Source organism: Sarcophilus harrisii, chromosome 4, assembly GCF_902635505.1.
Source record: "Sarcophilus harrisii chromosome 4, mSarHar1.11, whole genome shotgun sequence".
In the NCBI taxonomy this organism is placed as follows: domain Eukaryota; kingdom Metazoa; phylum Chordata; class Mammalia; order Dasyuromorphia; family Dasyuridae; genus Sarcophilus; species Sarcophilus harrisii.
This window is the reverse complement of record NC_045429.1, coordinates 442329303-442350442: the sequence shown is the minus strand read 5'-3', so window position 1 is coordinate 442350442 and position 21140 is coordinate 442329303. Positions and strand designations below refer to the sequence as shown.

The 21140-nt window shown below is 45.7% G+C and overlaps 1 protein-coding gene across 1 annotated transcript in view; it reads right to left on the bottom strand.

Moving 5' to 3' along the window:
* LOC100918039 (S-adenosyl-L-methionine-dependent tRNA 4-demethylwyosine synthase TYW1) overlaps positions 1-21140 on the bottom strand; it is a 207548-nt gene that overhangs the window by 23243 nt on the left and 163165 nt on the right. The window contains exon 14 of the mRNA XM_012549824.3: positions 18815-18925. Within this exon, the coding sequence (XP_012405278.1) occupies positions 18815-18925 (111 nt within the window). The remainder of the gene's footprint in view (positions 1-18814; positions 18926-21140) is intronic.

Sequence of the window (21140 nt, the reverse complement as noted above, 5' to 3'; positions counted from 1 at the left end):
TTACCCGCTTAAAAATACTTCACTCTAAAGGAAAGACACTTTACTGTGATCAGGTTAGGGGTCAGAAGCGTCCAGTCTCACCCGCATGAGATCTGGTTTCTAATGCCTTCCACCATCTGGCGCCAACCCAGTTTCAGTCTTATCAAACCCTCTTCACTGAAACTCCCTAGAACTGGGTTACTCCCCGCAGCTCCAACACATCTTAAGCTTCCCTCACCTGTAAATCCCCGGCTGCTGCTCTGGTCCAGGTAATAGGATTTGGGGTAAACCACCTGTTTCTTCCTCTCTCAAACAAAGAGTTAGAAGGGGCAAGGGAGATCACTAGCTCGAGCCCTACGGCACTCATTCAACGCAATCATTTTTTAAAACTATTACTGAGCGCCTGCTGTATGCATGGGACAAAAGCTGTCCATCTGTAAAATGGACTGTGTGGCAGAAGATGGACTTGTACCTGGGCCTTCCTGTATCTAGGCTGGCTCTCTAAGTCCAATAGTGCTGAAAGGTGAAATGCAGGAAAAGAATTGTAAAAGACCAGGCCAGCCAGGGAGGCTCATGGAACAGGAGATCCACAGAACAGGAGGCCAAGGAGAAGGGCCAAGGAGAGGAGCTGCTTGCCAGTGCTGGAAGGGACCTTGGAAAGGAGTCAGCCCTAACCTCTCACTTTAAAAAGAAACTAAGGGTCCAAGAGAGTAAGTGGTGGGCCCCAGAACTACACATAAGCAGAAAGTAGATAACAGGACTTGCATGGTCTCGTGTCCAGACTCGGGGCTCCTTCCTCTCTACCAACCTATGCCAGGCCTTTAATGCCAGACTGACAAGAGAATCTTTGTAAAGTATTTATAGGTGTCTGGTACATAGTAGGTGCCACATAAATGCTTATTCTTAAGAGTTCATCCAAGAAGTCTGACTTCAAGGGTTTTCTCCTCCAGGGACTTCTAAGATCTGAGGATTTCTAAGCATAACCTCAAGGGTCCCAAGAGCCTGTCCTCTTCCATCTCGCTCTGTAGCACCTGGGCCATAATTTACCCTTCCTCCGTCTCCTCCGTAAAAACCTGGCACATGACACTTCCCAGGTCAGGACCCCTTGGAAAACCACTGAAGAGTGGAGGTGACGAAGTGAAAGAATTAGTCTAGAGAAAAGAATAATGAGAGCAGGAAGAATTCATCGGCAGCACTGTACAGGGCAGTCTGGAATGGGGAGACCAGTATGAGGCAGCAAGAGCCTGAATACGCCGCAATTGAGGGTGGAGAAGAGGAGTGGGTGCAAGGCATCAGAGGCCATCAATTCCAACCCCCTTATCTGACAGAAGAGGAAACTGAGCCCCAGAGAGATTCAGGGACTGAGGCAGCATCTGGACCCAGACCTTCCCTCCTCCAAGTTCAATGTGCAATCCACTATTCTGTGTTGCCTCTAACTTCAGCTATGTTAGAGACAGAATTTGTGGGACTTAGCAGCTGGTCAGTTCACCAAGAGAATGATGGTTCCTCATGAGACATAACGGAGGAAGGGGAAGGTTGGAAGGAAGGTGAAAAGTTCTAAGAAATCATGTTCCAATAATTTGCACCACAACGGTATCTGCACAGTGTTGCTGGGTCCCATTTATTTGGTTTAAAGAAATGCAAAAGTAAAGCTGTAGTTGATATTCAAAACTCCCCTTCCTTCTGCAGCTCATCCTCTTGTCCGCTACCTACCTGCAAAGGCGCACTGACTACAAAAGCATCATTCGTGAACCTATTTTTAGTTTACCCTCTGCCCAAGCAGGCGGATCCCAAGGCCAAGGTGACCCAAACATTTCAGGAGGTAAGAGATTCCAACTTTGTGGCCTGCTTCAAAAATAACATCAGGGTAAAATCTTGTAAATCAGTGTTTCTTAGGGAGACTTCAACTGAATTAACCCTGAAAAAAATCTCATGGAAGATGGAGAGCTCAATCTAGCCAAACCAAGCGTGGCCTTTCTCTACCTTTATTAAGCAAGCAGAGATGGAAAGGTGTTTTGGTTGGATGGTCTCTGAGTAGCCTACGACAGGGCAATCATCCTAATGGGGGGCAAGGCTGGGTTTGAGATGGGATCCTGGGCTGCCCGGCTGGCATTGATCCAGATGCTAGCATAGGGCCCGAATTATTGAAAATGAGCTGGTTTTCACTGCTCTGCTGAAAATAAACCACAGGCTACTGTGTTCATTATAACTGAACAAGAAATGGTCTCACTTCTAAGCCATCGATTATAAATTCATTAAACCGAGTTCTACATGGAATTATTAAAAAAAAAAAAAACTGAATCAAAATATCTGACCTACAGTGAACAAAAGCAGAGTGGATGAAAAAAAAATAAAGTGTGGATTTTACCCCTCCAAGTGGATAGAAAGCTTCAAGGAATGATTTGCTGCTATGTCAGATGCACTGCAATAAAAATGTACTTTTCTTGGATTTAAATATCACTTACAATGACTGAATTACACATAAAAACCTGTAATGCAGGGGGGCTCCAAGAAGGAAGCGATTTGCTCTATCCACTGACAAACTCAAGCCAAGAGGTCTACGCGAGTGCACTGATGACCACTGCTACTTTAAGAGATCTCCTGTAGGGGAACAGCGGCCATCAAGGGCGATGGCGAACAGGGTTAATGTGGGAAAGCACAGCCCTGGAAGAATGGGGGCTCTATACTTAGAGGTCTCCTACAAGTCAAATCACAGCCTGTCGGACATAATTACATACGGGAAAAGTTTGATGGGACAACTTAGCTTCCATGGGGAGACTGAGACACCCTGGACATTATCATGACAGAGGGATTCTGCTGGTCCTAATAGTTTTTTTGTTTTTTGTTTGTTTTTTTTAAGTCATTTAAGGGCAAGCAAAACTGCCAGTCACATCTCTAGGAGCCAGAGAAGGCCCGCCTAAAAGTGCTTTCCTGCTGGGTAGGTAGGTCACTAAAACGGCTAATGCTGCCAACACATGTTCAGCTAACACACACTAAGGAACTAGAACTTCTTTTAATGGATGAATAGTCAGAAGACCTGAGTTCAAATCTTACCTCAGACTTTTTATGTGTCCCTGAGGAAGTCACGCAATCTCTGCCTCAGTTTCCTCAGCTGTAAAATGAAGCTAATAATACCATCAACTTCCCAGGACTGTCGTGAGAATCAAATCACTGTATGAGAGGTAATATATGCAAAGCAATTTACAAACCTGAAAGTCGTCTATAAGGGTCACTTCTGAGTACCAGAATTAGAATGGGCACTTTGTCCACCGTGCACTCCTGCCTACTGGCCGACACTGGACAAAGAGCCAGCCTGGATTCATCAAGACAAGTCATATTATTTTCACTTTTATTTTTTTCATGGTTCTTTTCTTTGGGTCTATTTCTTCTTTCACAACATGACTAATATAGAAATGTATTTGACATGACAACCCAATACACAACCTATATCAACTTGCTTAGCGTGTTAGGGAGGGGGAGATGGTGATAATTTGGAACTCAAAGTTTTTTTTAAAAAATTAATGTTAAAAATTGTCTTTACACATAATTGGGAAAAAATAAAATACTATTTTTTAAAAAGACAAGATACAGACTCACTTATTTTCTTTTATGAGGTTTATAAAGTACTAGATATTATTTACTTGGATGTCAGTGAAGCATTTAACAAACTCTGTCATACTTTTAGACAAGATAGAAAAACATAGGCTAAGCAATAATATAATAATATTTGTTGCTGTTGTTTTTTGAAACTGACTGAAGGATCACTCTAAGAGTCTTCAATATCAATATGGCAGGAGATCTCTAGTGGAGGGTCCCAGGCATCTTGCTTGGCTCTGAGTCAGTTAATATTTTTTAAATAAAGGCAGAAATAGCATGTTTATCAAATTAGAAGATCATTGGAAGAATCAGGACCCAAAGAGATTCCAACAGCTTACAGGACTGGGATGAATCAACCAAGATGAAATTCAATAGGGACAAAAGTAAAGTCATACACTTGGGCTCAAATAATCATTTTCCAAAAACAAAATGGACAAGAATCTGGAAGTTTTGAAGGCCTGAAAGCTCACGGAGTCATTAGGGAGAGGTGGAGGGCACACAAGCCAACAGACACACAAGCCAATCAGACAACGAGAGTCTGGATAATTTATGCTCTCTCCTCATTAGTGGAATGTAAGCTACTGAGAACAGGGGCAATTTTATTTTTGACTTGGAAGCTCCATCACTCATCATATGAGACCTTAAAGGTTCAATCAAATTCAATTCCACAAAACATTTATTAGAGTTATACAGTGTTTTTTAAAAATCAGGGTAATAACATCCATAGCGTCTAAGTCAGAGACGGTTATTGTGAGAATCAAGTGAAATAAGAAAGGACTTGGAAATTTTTAATCTGTTAAACTCAAACAACAAGCTCAAGGAAGCTGTCCATAAAGGGAACTGTCCTATTCACACTTTCCAGTTGGTACGTCTTCCTTCAAATAGGAAATGAATGTTACAACCTTGTGAATTGCTGGCAAATCACCTTGCTTTCAGGAGATCAAGGTCCAGAGATCATTTTCACTGTCATTGCCTGAGAATAACTCTATTAGGAATTCAGGACTCTGGGCTCCGTCTATTTTATTTGGTATCCTAACTAAAATTGACTATAAAGATCAAGGGCCTCCTGGGATGACCTAAAAAATTGCTTTGCTTCTTGTTCCTAGTCTGATGGAGAAAGAGGGGGCTGACTTCATTATTCTACCAGTGAAAAAATGTTCAACTCCACACACTTTTTCACAGCACTGAACCACTGGCCCTTGAACAAAAGAAGCTGATCCTCTCTACTAATCTAATCTGAAATTCCCGCAGAATAGTTAGCATTTCTCAGCCACTCGAAAGACTAGAAACCAGCTGAAAAACAAGTTTTCCAATATCTCTATGAATTAGAATTAGTTTTTAAAAAGGCCTGAGGAATATAAGCCTTGCCTCTAAAATGAGATTTCTCTGAAAGGAAAACACATACACACATGCACACAACCAAATAAACAAACATATATAAAGCACCTACTATGTGTTAAGCATTGGGGAGGCCAAGAGTTACAACATAGTCTCTGCTCTCAAGGAGTTTACAATCTAATAGGGAAGACAACATGCAAATAAATTTATACAAAGCAAACTATATACAAGATAAATAGGAAGGAAGGGATAGAAGGAAATTATTAAAATTAAGAGGGCTGGGGTAGATTTTCTATAGAAGATGGGATTTTAGTTGGAACTTAAAAGAAGTCAGAAAGGTCAGAAATCAGACTGGAGAGAGGAGAGCATTGAGGAGATGAGGGACAGCTCGAGAAAATGCCCAGGGCCAAGAGACGGCGGATCTCGCTTGTGACCAAGAAGCCAACATCGCTGAATCAAATAGCTCGTGAGGGGAGCAAGGTGGGAAAAGACTGGACATGGGCTAGGAAGGCCTTTTAAGGCCCAACAGAACATTTTATAGCTGATCTTGGAGGCAATGGAGTCACCACTCAAGTTTACTGAGAAGGTGACACAGTCAGACTAGGGTTTTAGGAAAATCACTTTAATGGTCAAAGGAAGGATGAGTTGGAGCAGGGAGAGATCTGAGGCAGGAAGGCCCTCCAGCAGGCCTTGAGGCCATGAGGAAATGAGGGTTTGCAGCAGGGATGACACTGTCAGAGGGACGCCACTGTCAGAGGGATGCCAAAGTAAAATCAGCAGGCAGTGGGACTTGGGGAGTGAGAGACAATGAGGAATCCTGGGTGACTCCTAGGTTCTGAGCCTGAAAGGACTGAAGTCTATAGTAAATTACGATGAGTGCAGACTTGGGAAATGACAATGAGCTCATCTTTGACTTACTTAGTTTAAGATCTCCAAAGTGACTTAACATGGAAATGTTTTACATAATTATACACGTATAACCTATATCTGATTGCTTACCGTCTCAGGAAAGGAGAGAAAGGAGGGGTAGAAATTGGAACTCAAAACTTTAAATAAAAATGTAAAAAAAAATTGGGGAGAAAATCGTGGAGATTTTAAAAATATACCTTCTTGCCACCCAGTTGGAGATGTCTAAAAGGCAGTTGGACACACACAGAGAGAAATATATGAACTAAACTAAGGGCTTGTGTCCTATGTTCAACATACAATATGTGAAGATTCTTTATTCCTTCAAAATCCAGCTTTGTAGACTAGTCCCTCACCTTCTGTTTCCTAAATTGTAAATCTGGGGGAGGGGGAAAGGAATCACAGCCTCTAACTTACAGGGTTGTGGTGAGAATTGTGTTATCTGTGATAGCATAATCTTACCTGCCATTCTTACTCCTACCATCATCATCCTCATGATCACTATAATTATTATTATTATTATTACTGGGAATACATGGTCCTTGAGGACAAGGACTTCATTTTTGTCTTCCTATCTCCATTTCCTAGCCCAGTCAGGCTCTGACATACGGTAGGTGCTTTAAAAAATCCATGTGACTGAGCAAATGAAGGAGAATAAGAAGCAATAGGCCTGCAAGGTAAGCTGGAGCCGGATGATGAAAAGTTAAGCCAAGGAATTTGCATTTTATCCTAGAGACAAAATGAGCTAAAGAATCAGTCCGATCCACCAGAAGTTACGGTGCCTGTGGCACCGTGGTTGGCTATCAGCAGACCCTGCCCAGAGGAGGCTCAGATAAGCTGGCCCTTCAGTCCGATAGCAGAGGGGTGTATGGGCCAAAGTGGCCTGGAGAGCCCAGTCGGGACAATAGGCCGGATGAAAGGGGGGGCACCGCAAGCAGAAGCGAGGAGATGCAGGGGATGCTGGCAAGACTTGCCCCTGGGGGACCAGGCTGAACCATTCCACAGACGCCTGCCTGCCCCCATCCCACCGCTGTCTCACCTCCTCACCACTGGGTTGAGGAATTACATCAGAACAGTGTCCCTGAGCAGCAGGTCAATGGCCAATCTCTTGGAACTCTGAATGTGAAGGGCAGAAACCAGAGGAAGCTCCAGGATGTGGGAATGGCTCTTTGGGCTCATGTCCAGAAATGCTGTAATCCCAGTCCGATGGGATGCAAGGACACACGGCCGGGGGGCTCTAAGTAAGTGTTCTCATTCACAGCTTTTCTCCAAGCCAATAACCAGTACGTTTCCTTACCCCAATCAGGAGGCTTTCCGAACTTCATGAAATCCAAAACTTTGGGGTTCCCCTAAAACAATCAATCTAAAGTCCACGAATCACTTGGGATCCACGGCTAAATTTGGGGGGAGTCCATGACCTTGAATGGGGGAAAAATTACTTTGTTTCTATAGAATTAGTTTCCTTTGTATTTGATTTTATGCATTTAAAGACAGAATTCTGAGGGGGAGGTCTGCCAAAGGGGTCCGGGAAACTAAAAGCCTTAGAAAGTCTCACCCTAAACAGTGGCTTCCCTCTGAACAAGCGAACCATGTCAGTACTAAGAGCCTCATGTTTAGGGATCTGTCCAAAAGAAACACTGGACTCACAGCCACAAACATTCGCAAAAACCCTTGGGCCATTCTACATTGGTTCGAGTAACTGCTCGGGGTAAGTGTACCTCAGCTCTGCAGGAGGGAGGGAAGGGAAGTAGGAGGTGAGGAGGGAGAGACAAGGAAGGGACAGTGGAGGAGGTTTGGGGGGAAGGGCCTTCTTTGGAAAATGTACAAACAGGAAGGAAGGTGGTGAGGTCAAAGTGCAGACTCTTGGGGGGCTGTACCATGTGACTCTGGGAGTTGAAATCTTGCCTGCCCTCCCCCGCTGGGAGCGGTCAGTGCCGACCCACCAGCTGCCCTCTATGTCCGCTCACTTCTTGCTGAGCTAAGGTTATTCTCCTTTCTCTGATTTCACTCCAAGGAGCCTTCTGTCTAGTTAAATAAATGACTAGAAGCAAAAAGGAAATAATTCTTTGTCAAATCCTTGGGAGAAGGCTGGAATTTTATGTTCAGCTCACAGAGAACTAGGAAACTTTGCATTCACTTGCCAACTGTCTCCTTGGGACAGGCACTTTATTGAAAGGCTAGACACGCTGACTGCTCATTGAGGTTTGCCTCCTTCTCCCCCCTCCTCATTTAGGTACAGAACTCAGGTACAGAACGCCCCTAATTGGACCTGGGGACTGAGGAAGAAGGATGAGCTGATGATGAACGGCCCTTGAGTTTCCACCCGCGGTAACTGGGATGCCCCAGCAGGCAGAGGACAGGGCTTGGGGCAGGACCCAGAGTTCTGTTCTGCACCCACTGGATGTCCAGTTAGCGTATGAAGCAGCAGACGGCAGGACCAGGGCTCAGGAGAGACGAGAAATCCTGGGCACGAGGAGAGACCTGAAGACACGCTAAGAGATAGTAGGAAGGAGGATGAGAAGGGAGCCGAACATAAACCTTGGAGGGGAGCGGCAAACGATGGCGGCCAAGGGAGGGAACCAGTAGAATCACATGCTACCGAGAAGCCAAGAAGGGGAATGGTGGGAAGGCTGCCTAAGGAGAGCTCTAGCCCTAGCACAAACAGGTCCAGCTGAGGGAGGAAGGTGGGCTCCAGGCTGCAAAGGGGCGAGGAATGGGAGCACCACAATGGAAGCCCCAAGGGACAGATGGCTCTTGATGAGAGATTCATTCTACGTTCACTGTTTCTAAAGCTCTCCTGCAGCATTTCATTAAATATCATTTTGGATATTTGTCACATAACCAGGAAATCTCTGTCCCATCACTGATTATTACCTTCCTGGACAATGATAAAATTGTTTAAATGTGTTAAGAATAGGTTCATTTCTGCAATAAAAATACAAACAAGAATAATACGAGGAGCTACCGTTTTCTAAAATGCGAAGAGATTAAGCCCTAGGTCATCCTAGCAGAGGTCAGAGGTGAAGGACAGTAATTGTTCCAATAGGCTCTCACTCATTCAAGAGAAAGTTCCCCCACCCTAGAGGGGAGAGATTCTCAAGAGAGACAGCCCCTGCCGGAAATAACAGAAAGGTGCTGTCCAAATATTTGTTTGGAATTGTAAATCTGCTATTTGGAATTCAGAACCTCCTCTTCCCATACAAACTCCATAATTTACTGTGGCTTAGCTCCCCTGCTAGTCCACAAAGGCCTATTTAACCCATAATGTAGTCAAAATATTGTACACACACAACAACCACCAAAAAATACAATGGAAACAGCTGTAATGCTTATAATTAAGCAAAACCAATAAAAATTGCTTGAAAAATATTTTATCTTGAGTGCTAGTGCTCGAGAAAAATCTGCAGAAGCTTTGATGGAGCTTCTAGGCCTTTTGGGAGGGGGGCGGGGCGAGCTCTGTAAGTCAATGAGGCTATTTCTTTTATGTCAAAGCTATTTTTCTTGTCTTTGACCAAGATCTATCCCTGGAACGATTTGCCTGTCATCAGCTATGGTTGTGGTTTACTTGGGGCTTCCAAACAAAATTTTTAAAAGTACAAAGATAATTAAGAAGAGAGAAGGAAAGCAGGGAGAAAGTGGAAGGATGGACAAGAATTTTAAATGACAGGTCAAAAACTAAAAGAGAAACAAGATAAAAGCAGGAGTTTGAATAAGGAGGCTGGAGGCAGAAACAGCCCAGGCCCGGGCTGGGGTTCCACCTTGCCCCTAACACTACTGCCCGACCTTTGGTTCTCTGAGCCAGAGTTTTCTCATCGGCTCCATCCAGCACTGGGGCTGGCCGACTGTGAAGGTCCCTTCCGGCTCCTGATTGAGGGTGCTCTGGCCTCATCTTCCCAAGCCAGGAACTGGCCACCAAGAAAAGTCCAAATCCTCCGGAGCAACATTCGAGGTCTCCCACCATACCCCTTCAGCACTCCATGATGGAGCCCAAACCCCCAGACATTCTGTCCATTTGTGTCTCTGCTCCACATCAGCACCTTTCCCATCTCCACCTGCAGAAATCCGGGTCCGCTCCTACATCTTCTCATACACGAAGCTTTGCTTCTTCTCACCTCGCTCTCCTTGACTCTGACTCCAGTCTCGAAGTGATCTTTATCTCCTCAGAACCTCTGGCATTCACTTTACTTTTCCTGGACAGCCATTCTCTCAGCTTGCTCTTGTACTTGAGTATTTTTAAGGTAAACAGTTTCGTGGGTCTGACTATGTGCCAGGCATTTAATCCTCACAAAAGCCCTACTGAGGAAGGCATTGCTATTATCCCCATTTTACAGATGAAGAAACTGAGGCTGTGAGCGGTAAATGACTTTTCCAGCATCACCCAGTCAGTTAGTGCTTGAGGCCGGATTCTTGCTGAGGCTTACTGTGCCAGGGCACCTGGCTGGTCTTCCTCCCCTTCCCACATCCCTAATGCTCCAAGGCCAAGGACTATGTCTTATTTGTGTCCCCCAGTGTCCCACCCAAAGCCTTGTACATTGTTCAGGGGCTATAGCTGGACACCTTTTCTAAACCTCTTATGTTACAGATAAGTAAACTGAGGCCCAGTTGACCTTGCCAAGATCACACAAGGACTAGGAGCCGATCAGGACCCTTCCCACCCATTTTGGTCCTTTCCACAACAGCAGGACATCCTCTTGGCGCTCTCTACGTGTTCACCTACATGAGAGACGGAGGGCGTGTTCTCACCCTGCAGCCTTCCTGTGCTCACTGTGGTTCTGTGGGGTGACTTCGCTGCCCACAAAGCAGCCCTGGGGGCTGGAAGCTACTGGAGATGCCTCTGGAAGGAGTTAGTTAAGATTCAAGAGATGAACTTTTATTGCTTTTCATGCTAGCTTTCCTTTTTTTGATACACTCCATTTGAAAGTCAAATAAAAAACTGCTTGTGTTTATTATGAATACAAACGGACAGCCTACAGTGCAGAAAATGGCTCCCACAGCATCAGTCCAAAGAGCCGAACACCGGGAAGACTTACTCAGAACTGCACAACAACTCGGAGCCCAGTGGTTTGAGCGTAAAGAAAAATCGCCATTTTCATGACTCATCTCCCCTCCCCTCCCCACCCCACACAGCTTCTCCATTCGCTTCAACTTCCAGCTCGGGATAATTCGGCTCTTTACATTAGAGGACTCCGAAATCCTTTGTCTAATTTTAAAAATTCTCCAGGCCCTTCAAAATATCAACTAATTTCCTCAACTATCTTGAATATAATGCGAGGACCGTGTCCCTCACTTAGATTTGCCTCCCCAGAGCTTAGCACAATGTCTAGCTCATAATAAATGCTTAATTAACGCTTCATTTATCTATTCTATTTGATATCTCTAATATCTAAGCTAGCTCTATGCTACCCGTGTTATCTGTCTATACTTACCATCCATATAACTCTGTTATCTGCCTATGTGTACAGCTATTTGTGTTATCTAGCCCCATAGCTGTTACTTAACATAAATGGCTATAGAGACATTATAGACATCTGTCTACACTACCCAGATACATAATCATGTTATGTGAGCTATGCTCTCTGCTATATTATCTGTCTATACTATCTAGTTATATAATTATGTTATCTGATCTATGCTCTCTGCTACTTTACATGTCTACGATATTTCTATAGTATCTATGTATGTTCTCTGTCGATAATATCCATGTAGCTATTTGTGTTACCTAGCTCCATAACTCTGTTATTTGTCTGTAACGTCTAGATAGCTATTTGTGGTATCTGTTTATACGATCTAGCTACATAACTATGTTATCTGATCTAGGCTCTTTCTGCTACATTATCTGTCTACACTATCTCTATAGCTTTCTATGTTACCTATCTATAACACCTGTGCCATCTGTCTATATAACATCCATACTGACAGCTATAATATCTATGGCTTCCATGTAATCTACCTATACTAGCTAGCAGACTGTCCTAGCTAGTCTGAAAAATCTCTAAGCCCGGTTTTTCTGTCAAGTAAATCTGAACCGATGAAAAATCCCGACAATAAACCTCCTCCAAATTCCCTTACCTTCCACATTTCTCTCTTGCTCTAATTTACAAGCCTGCAAATGTCTACCCAACACAGGGAAGTGCCATTTTTTTTCCTGCAGACATTTGACTTTTTTTTTATGCCCTACTATATCCCATCAATGCAAAAGGAAGAAATGCTGTTTTCCTAGCTTAGCCAACTCTCCCCTCGTTGCGACGGCCCAGGCGCTCCCCCGGAGGCCCTGCCTCCCTTTGCTGTGCAGTAACTAAGGCTGTTCACCACCAAGTTTTCCCCTCTGTACATAGAACCAACAACAGCTCAACCACCACCCGTCCTATGTTTTGTTGGCTCACTACATGGATGTTTTTAATTGTGGTAATCACCATTTTCCCAAGTAGTCTGAATCTTTTTTTCCTATAGAATCTCGACTGTTAAATCTCTCGTCATGCATACATTTATTTCTAGCTTTTACATTCTTCAGTCACACTATTTCCAAATGGCACGTTTGTCTTAAATATCCAAGCGGAAAACTTCACCTGCCCTGGGCCTTTGGAACAGACAAGTGAACCCACCCTATTATTAGAGCAGCTCAACAGCAGCAAAACCAAAAAAGGTTTGCAAAAGATTCTTGGTAATGCTAATGAATACATTTATATTGCCAAGGAAAAGGAACTGGGGAGTTTTCTCCAAATCAGATCTTTTAAAAGATGAAAACGAATTCCGAGGACTTAATTAATTCTGAGCTTGATCTTTGGCTCCTCAGCATGAGGAGCCCCAGGCATCTTGGCCTGACAGTTTGCACCCCTAAAACACCTTCAAACTAAGAGCTGTTTAACTTGGGGGCCACTTTGATCTTTGACTCTTCAGTTTCTGCCAAGAACCTACACCAGATTGCTGAAACTGTCTGATCAAACCGTTTCACAATCGTCATAATTAAGCTTTGAAATAATGCCAGTGTCTCTTGAGCCTGACATCTGCTACAAGTAAGACCCCAGCGACAATCCAAGACTGACGTCTCCTCAGATTCTCCTGTTTTCAAGCTAAGCTCTAAAGTCACTCTGTGGCTCTGTCTCATCTGCAGAGGGAAGGACTGGGGGGTGATTGAGGGGAGGTGGGAGGAGGCGATCTCTCAGGTCCAACGACTCTCTGAACATAAGGCACCATTTCTCCCAAGAGCCCACTGTTCACGGTCATAAACCATAAACACAGCTTTATTCTCAGAGATGAGAATCTATCCTGCATCTTCACACAACCCCCCACAAAGCCCTGAACAACCCAGAATGAAAGGGAATGGAGGCAACCCCCCGGGCCACTGCATATCTCAGGCCCGGAAGTCAGGGGCCTCCTGGGCCCAGAGCCTCTGGCTAGGTCACTTAACTCCCTGGGAGAGGAGGGAGCTGGGCTGGCTGGTCTCCAAGGTCCCTGCCAGCTCTGGATCCAGCAGCCGGGCTGGCCCTTGGAGGGGACACAGAGATGCAGGATGAGGGCTCCGGTCTGCAGAGGGAGAGACAGGGCCATGGCCGAGTAGCCACATGGCGGGATAACAGCAGGAGGCTGAGAGGAAGAGCCAGGCCAGCCAGGGCCCGCAGGGGGGCCTCCATTCCTGGCTGAGGGAGGGTCCCACTGGTCAGCATGAGCTGAGACCAAGACATGTGCTGAAGCCGAAGCAAGTCCTGCTGGCAGCACCCTTGCCGAGCCACAAACTGAGCCAAGGTGGCCACTTAAGGACAGAAAGCTGTGAGCTCGCCGGCGGCCTCCCCAACACTCAGGGCAGGAGCACAGGGTGGCAGCTATTAGGAGTCCGGGGGCCCAAAGCCTGGGCCAGAGCTCAGCCAGCAGCTCCTGGAGGGACCACAGGCAGGGGGATCAAACAGCTCTTGGGGCCCAGCTCGGCAGCAAAGGATGGGGCGCAAAGCACTCACACTCTCCCTGTCTGTCTGTCTCTGTTCTCCTCTTTCTGTCTGGCTCTCTGTTTCTCTCTCTTCCCCTCCCCCCCATCTCTCTCTGAAAAGGTGACCTAATCCAGGCCCTTCCCTAGAATCAAGGCTACCTCTGACCATTGGGAAGCCCAGCCCTCTCTACTTTGGGGACGTGCCCTTGCGGCTATCAGTGCTGAGATGACCTGCTCTGTGGCCACCCCAAAGCCCCCTTGTTGCAGCTGAAGCCTGGTTTCTTTATATTTTTGCTCGAGAAAAGGAGTATTTGCTCAGCTTTTATGTGGCCCTCTGAAGCGTTCCAAGAGTCTCCCTCATAACAAGTCTGTGAAGTCAGCAGGACAAGTGCTGGGTTCCCATTTTACAGTTGGAGAAACTTAGGTTAAGAGAGATGAAGCAGGTGCTCCGGGCCACGAGGCCTCTCAGTGGCGGAGCTGGGTCAAACCCGAGCCACCAGCCCCGAACCGCCTCCACTGCCATATTCTGCTGCCCCTGGAAAGCGCGTAAAGCAATCCAAGAGTCGTTCGCCACACGGCAGACAGAGACAGAAGGTCTGGTTTCCCAGACAGCTGGATTTAAGGACAGCGTTGCCCTTACAAGAGCAGCAATGGGTGCACATTATCTGCGTGAGTCCCTCTAGGAACGGTGTCTCTGCCAATGATGTGCTCCCAGGAATGGAACCGGGGAAGAGCCGCGACCCATCTGCGCTGGTATTTGATCCTTGCACACAACTGTTTACATTTACGCATGTGCTTGTTCTTTTCCCTGGTAGAATGTAAGCTCATAAAGGGCAGGGGCCACCATGTTTCTGTCATTGTATATATTGGGCACTCAATAAATGCTGGTTCAACCATGAAGGAAAATGTCAACACTGATTAGGCACCACATGCTCTAAGCACTGAAGGGAAGAGATGAACTCCAGCTCTGACCCTGAAAGAATTTCTCCTCTAGGTTGGGAGGGGACACGTATTAAAGCACACATATGAACAAATCTAATTCGGAGCAAAATGCACTAAGTACAAAGGGACTGAAGAAATGTGAAGAGGAGGCTCTGAGAAGTCTTCAAGAAAGAGCGGGAGCTGAGGGGGAAAAGGGAAAGATTTCAGACGGCCAAGACTGTCTCGGCCAAGGCATGGAGACCAGGGAGGCAAAAGGGGCTGGACAGAGTCTCACCTGACTGTGACATAGAGAAGAACGTGGAGAGGAACCATCCAGGACCAAGTGAGGAATTGGGACACCCCATTTATTAATATTGTGGCCTGGGCTAAGTAGACTTAGGGAGGCAGCACAGTGGGCCTGGGAGGAAGAGCCAGATGGTCGGGGGCTCTGTATTGGACTTTTTGGCCTGGGGGCCAATGAGACAGGAGCGACCCCCCCCCCCCAAGAGATGCTTCCTTACCAAAGTAAGCCCAGGTCCTGGAAGGCAAGGGAACAGAAGAGGAGGAAGGAAAGGGAAAAAAGCAAGGAGAGGAAGAGGGAAAGGAGGAAAAGAAGAAGGAAGAGAAAAGAAAGGAGAAAGGAGAGAAATGAGGGGATAGGAGAAGGGAGAGGAAGAGAAGAAGGGACAGGAGAAGAGAGAAGGAAGGGAGAAGAGGATGGAGAGGAGCAGAGACAGCTGCCATTTTTATGGGCCAATGCTGTACTGACTCCTCAATCCCTTTTCTAGTTCCCTCATTTCCCAGTTCAAAGCCTACTATCATACCACACTATCTGAAGTCCCCACTAGCTCTCTAGCCATACCTCCTCCACACTGGCATCTCACCCCTCAGTAGAGAAGAGTGTCATCGGCAAATCTGCAATTTCTCCTTTTCCAGATCACGATAAAAAATAAAGTCAACCCCAGCAACAATCCCAGGGAGGGTCACTCTTTTCTCAGCAAAGTCATGATCCAAGACAATTCTGATAGACTTGGGATGGAAAATGTCAGAGAGAGAACTAATGAGATGGAATATGGATCAAGCATAGCATTTTCACCTTTTTTGTTTGCTTTCTTTTTCTTTCTCGTGGTTTTTTCCCTTTTGTTTTGATTTTTCTTTCACAACATGATATGGAAATGGGTTTGAAATGACAACATGTATAATCTATATCAGATTGCTTGCTGTGTTGGGGAGTGGGGTAACAAGGGAGGGAGAAGGAAAAAATTTGGAAAACAAAATCTTACAAAAATGAAGGCTGAAAACTATCTTTACATGTAATTGGAAAAATAAAATACTATTGAGAAAACAATGTTTATCCATTCTGAAAAGAATTCAATTTAGCTGGTTTTAAGTACAATTGCATGTTTTTTAATCCAGAAAATAAATCTTGCTGCATCAGTTTGCCTCCTTTGGCCATGAAATCATCATCTTCTTAAGGGAAATAATGAGGATCTTTGCCATGTTTTTTATCAAGGCCTATGCAGCTTGATGAATTCAGATTCACAGTTGGGCACTTGACATGAAAGTCACTCCTTTAATCCTATTCATTGATTTCAATACGTAACCATCTTCAGAAAGAAGAAAATCATAATTTACCGAAACCTCTGACTGCCTTGGGAGGCTGAGGGAGAGATGTCAGGCACAGGATTCTTCGCGTGGCATCGGCTCACAGTGGTGGGGAGATGTCGTCTCCGATGAAAGATTGATCATCCTTCTCAGAGCATATGTTTAGTTGCCAGCTGCCACCACAAGATGCGGAAGAAAATGCTGAAATTAGTTCCACCGCTGAAGTACGAACCCATGCAATCTCTCAGCGTGTCCAATGCATGCAGATCATACAAGCGCAGGAGAAGCCATGGGGCTGGGGAAGGCCCCTCAGCTTCAGAAGGGTGGCCAGGTGGTGGGAGCCGCAGACAAGTGTCAGGGAGTGAAAGCAGCCCTCAGCAGGGCTAACGCCACACTCATTCTAACAGGCGTGTGCACTGACAAACATGGCAGACTTGAGCTTTTTATATCTGTACACCTGCCTTAATAACAAATTAAAAGTAAAAAAGGGGAAAGGAGGAAGGTTTTTGTTTCATTCTTAAATGATGTTTTTTAACAAAAAGTGGGGAAAGAAATCTGAGTGAAATCAGAATTGCAATCAACTAACAAGGGAGCATTTGTGTTTCATCAACTCTATAAATTACAGCCTGCAGCAATCTTATATGCAGACACACCTAGACACGTGTGCCCAGGGACCAGGATGGAGAGTCCTGGGCGCTGGGCTAAAGCTATTCTCCAACAGAAAGGGCAGCCGAGGAACTGGCTGGGAAAAATTTGGGCTTCGTCGATCCTGATTTGTAAGAGCTATTAAAAACATGTACCCTCCCCCATACACAAATATGGTGGGCCTTAAGTGTCAAGAAAATCTTCTGCTCAGGAGTATTAAAAATCCCATCACATCATCTATCAGAAACATTTGATTTCCCAAGTCCCCGACCTTTAAACTCCATTACACAATTATCAGGTAGATCACCCCACCATTCATGTTGGACAGGCATTGCACAAAGACAATAGGCTGGGCCCAGGGAAACAGAAGAATGGGTTCAAACTAGACAACCGCCTATGGGAAACTGGACAATTCTGGTCACGACCTCAAACTTCTTGGGAAAACTGATGCAATATGATTTTGGGGTCCCCTAGTTATGGAGAACTTCTGTTCTGGCAATAAGTCAATGATTCCAGGTTTTCTATCTCAGGGAACGACCATGGCCAATCTGTCTGATTCTGAATAGACTATTTTTTCTGGAGACTACTCCCCAGCCCTACACTCAGGCCATAGAATTAGCAAGCCAATAGCAGAAGGCTGAATAAAGTTGTCCTCTGCCCCTTAGCACTCCGCTTTTTCCCTTCTGGAATCTAGCCCGCTGTTCTCAGCATCACTCACCTTGGAGACTGGGACTGCAAATGCTCTTGCCATATCTGCAACACAACCTGGGGACCCCCAAACGTTGTTAGGGTCTCTTATCCCTCAACAAAAACAAGGTCCACCTTTCACAAGATGGTGAATGCCACAAATCATGGAATGGTGTGCTCTCCACAAAATAACACTGCATATTCCCCAAAGGACAAGGGAGAGGAACATGCTGGGGCCAGTCAGCGGCACTACATTAAGGACAAAGGATTGTGGAGGAGGCAAAAGGGTGGGTGGTCAGAAGGAAGGCCCATTCCTCAAAGACGGCCTCCTTGCTCCACTGGTGTCTGGGCAACATCTCCAGAGCAAGATGCAGCCCCCGGCATGCTGGGCATGGGCCCCACGCTCACAGAGGGCCACAGGAGGGAGAGCCCCAACACCAATGAGTTCACAGATCCACCCAAATATCAAATATACAATCCCAAGTTCCATGGGGGAAGAACATGCTTCCAAGAGGAGTGACATTGCAGGTGAGAATGGAGGCAAAATACACTGATGGAGTAGGCCGGTCAATGATCAAAGAAGGCTGAGAATCTGAAATCCTGGGTCCCATTCCTTCCCCCGAGGAGGGTGAAACTCTTAAGAAGTCAATACAAGTTTAAGAAAGTCTTAAAAGTTATTAGTCATCAGTGATGGACAGTAATTATTTGTCCTGGGTTACGAAGCACATAAATTTCATTTATATAACAGCAAAATTCCACCATGAAGCAACAGCTATTTCAGATTCAGTTATATTACAGTGGGCAAGGAAACTGCTGGTGTTTGTGTCCAAATCAAAATGAATCCATTAAGAACCCCTGAGAAATACCTATTAGATAACATAGCATAGAGAGCTAGAAGAAACCTCAGAGATCATCAGTTCCAAAATGCTCAACTTACAGATGAGGAAACTCACAAAGCAAGGGTCTTCATAGGTAACTAACCAGTGTTCCTCACTTAAATCAGGCCCTTGATAGGTAACTAACCAGTAACTCACTTAAGTCAGGCCCTTAATAGGTAACTAACCAGTGCTCTTCACTTGAATCAAGTGCTCCTGGACCTCCAATCTGGAGTCCCCGTATTTCCCATCAGAAAGGCCTCGGCACAGCCGCCCTCCAGCCCTCCACGCTCCCGGCCCTCTCAGGACTAGGCCCGGGGCTGCCCAAGGCCGGGCTTACCTTCACCTCGATGAAGTCCGGCTCCCCCAGCGACACCAGCTCTGCATAAGCTTGGAGCTCCTCCACGTTCCAAGCCTTCACCAGGGTCAGGCGATACACGGTACGTTGTTGCTGAAACAGAGAGAAGGCCGGCTCAGCATGGGGAAATGACCCGGAAAGCTGGCCCCTGGGCAGGGCCACCAAACCCTCTCAGACTACGGAGGATCCCCCAGAGAAAAATCTAAAGTGCAGGGGGGCCGGCAGAGGCGCAGCTGAGAGCAGCAAAGCCCCCTCCCCTGTGCCAGCAGAAAGGGCAGTGCCGGGCAGGAGCCCAAGCTGGGCAAGACCATGGGAGGACCCCTCCTCTGCCACATCCATATAAGGGCAAGAGAGGGAAAGTCCAAACACATAACTGGGGGCCATGGGACGGTGGGCACTGACAGAGCAAGGCAGTTCCCACAAACACCACACTGCCTCACGCCCTCCAAGGGATCAGCTCCCCAAGCCCCCAACACCATTTTCAAAACGACTCCATGAAGGGGATTCAGCGGGCAGCGAGAGCAGATGGGCAAGGGGACCCAGGCGGGGTGAGGGCCTTGATCCTGAAGCAAGACTCAAATCTCACTCTCAGGCTCCGTCCAGGGCGCCTTCCCTCTTGACAGAAGGAACAACCCACCAGCGCCGGTTCTGCTTGGTGTCAGTCTGGGGAAGCCGAGGGACCCTTCTCACAATAACGGATTTAAATGCACAAAAGGGAATATACCCAGGATCAAAAAGGAAGGAAATTATGTACTGCACAAGTATTTCCATATTCAATGTTATAATATATAAACATTTGCATATCAAATAGAAAACATTTTAATAAGATAATATTGTTATTTATAACAAAACATGTGACATAATATAACATGTTTTATAATTTATAATATGAACTTAAAAAACAAGTTCATAGACTCTAGGATAAGAAACCCCACTATACTATATGGTTCTTGTTTGGAAACTTAAAATGCTCATTTCTGAATCTCCCCCTTTCCCCTTTCCTTCAGGCAGATGACCCTGTGGTATCACTGCAGACTCCCTTTCTAGTACTGAGCCTGCAACGACTCAAGTGTTTCAAATGAAAGCTCTGAGTTTCCTTCTTGTCCCAACCTGCCAACCCCTCTAAGAAAAGTCCCACTGGGAAGTCCCACTTCCTATCCAGCGCTCCAGCCACCGGGCACATGGACCTGTTCCAAATCACATGGTCTCCACTTGATGAGGACCAACCTCTCCATTGCTAGACTGCTCCAGTTCTTACTGGGCGACACTAGCCAAGTCACTCAACGCTAGTTCTCATTTTCTTCATCTGTAAAATGAAGGCAACAATTCTAATTCCACCTACTTCACAAGGCTGTTGTGAGGAGAGCACGTTGTAAACTAGCATTTCCATGAATGTGACTTGGCGCTGCAATGCTGGCAATCAAAAAATCTAATGAGATTTTCAGATTCATTGATAGAAATGCAGTGCACAGAATGGGAGAAGTGAGAAATCCCTAATCAGGTCACATTCTGAGGAATGCAAATTATGGTGGCTCCCTTCTATGGTGTTTACAAAGTTGACAAAATAAATAAGCGACCAAAACACACAAAATAAGCTTCTCCAGTTAGTGGGAAGAAGGGGGACCGTGGGCCCAATCTATTGAAAACAACTTGAGAAACGGGGAGTCTTAGAATGAGTAAGGCAGAAAATCTACTGGCACCAAGAAATGATGATAAAAAGGACTCCAAAAAGAAACTCTCTAAAATATCTTTTAGGAGGAATTTTACAACATTGGAAAATAAGCTTTTAAGATGGAACGCCCACCATCTGCAAGGCTGGAGCGGGGGGTGGGGAGAAGAGGGGAGGAGGACGAGAGGAGGTAGAAATTGTGCTCATCCATCACTCACACTCGCTGCCGAATCTCACCAGCACCCCAGGATCCAAACATCTGCGACTCGACCAAGGAGCCCTCCCCGGCTCCTTTCTTCCAGGCAGGCTGCAGCACTTACCCAGAACACCAGATTTTCCCAGACCACCGGTATGCCTAATTACTGCTTTCCTTTTCACAGTCTACATTCCATTCACCCATAATCTAAAATAAATAAAGGAAGTGATGGAATACAACTACTTTCTTCACTTTGTGACAAATTGGCTGAATAAGAAATTAAGATTTTTAGAATCCCAAAGAAAACTATTGGTAGAAAGAAAGAGAACCTGGATACGTGGCCTTCACTCAGATTCCCAAATCTAGGAAGGCCATGAATGCACTTGTGGTTGGGGCTGAGCCATGTTCCCTTCTCCTCTGTAACATCTCCTGAGCAAAGCGGA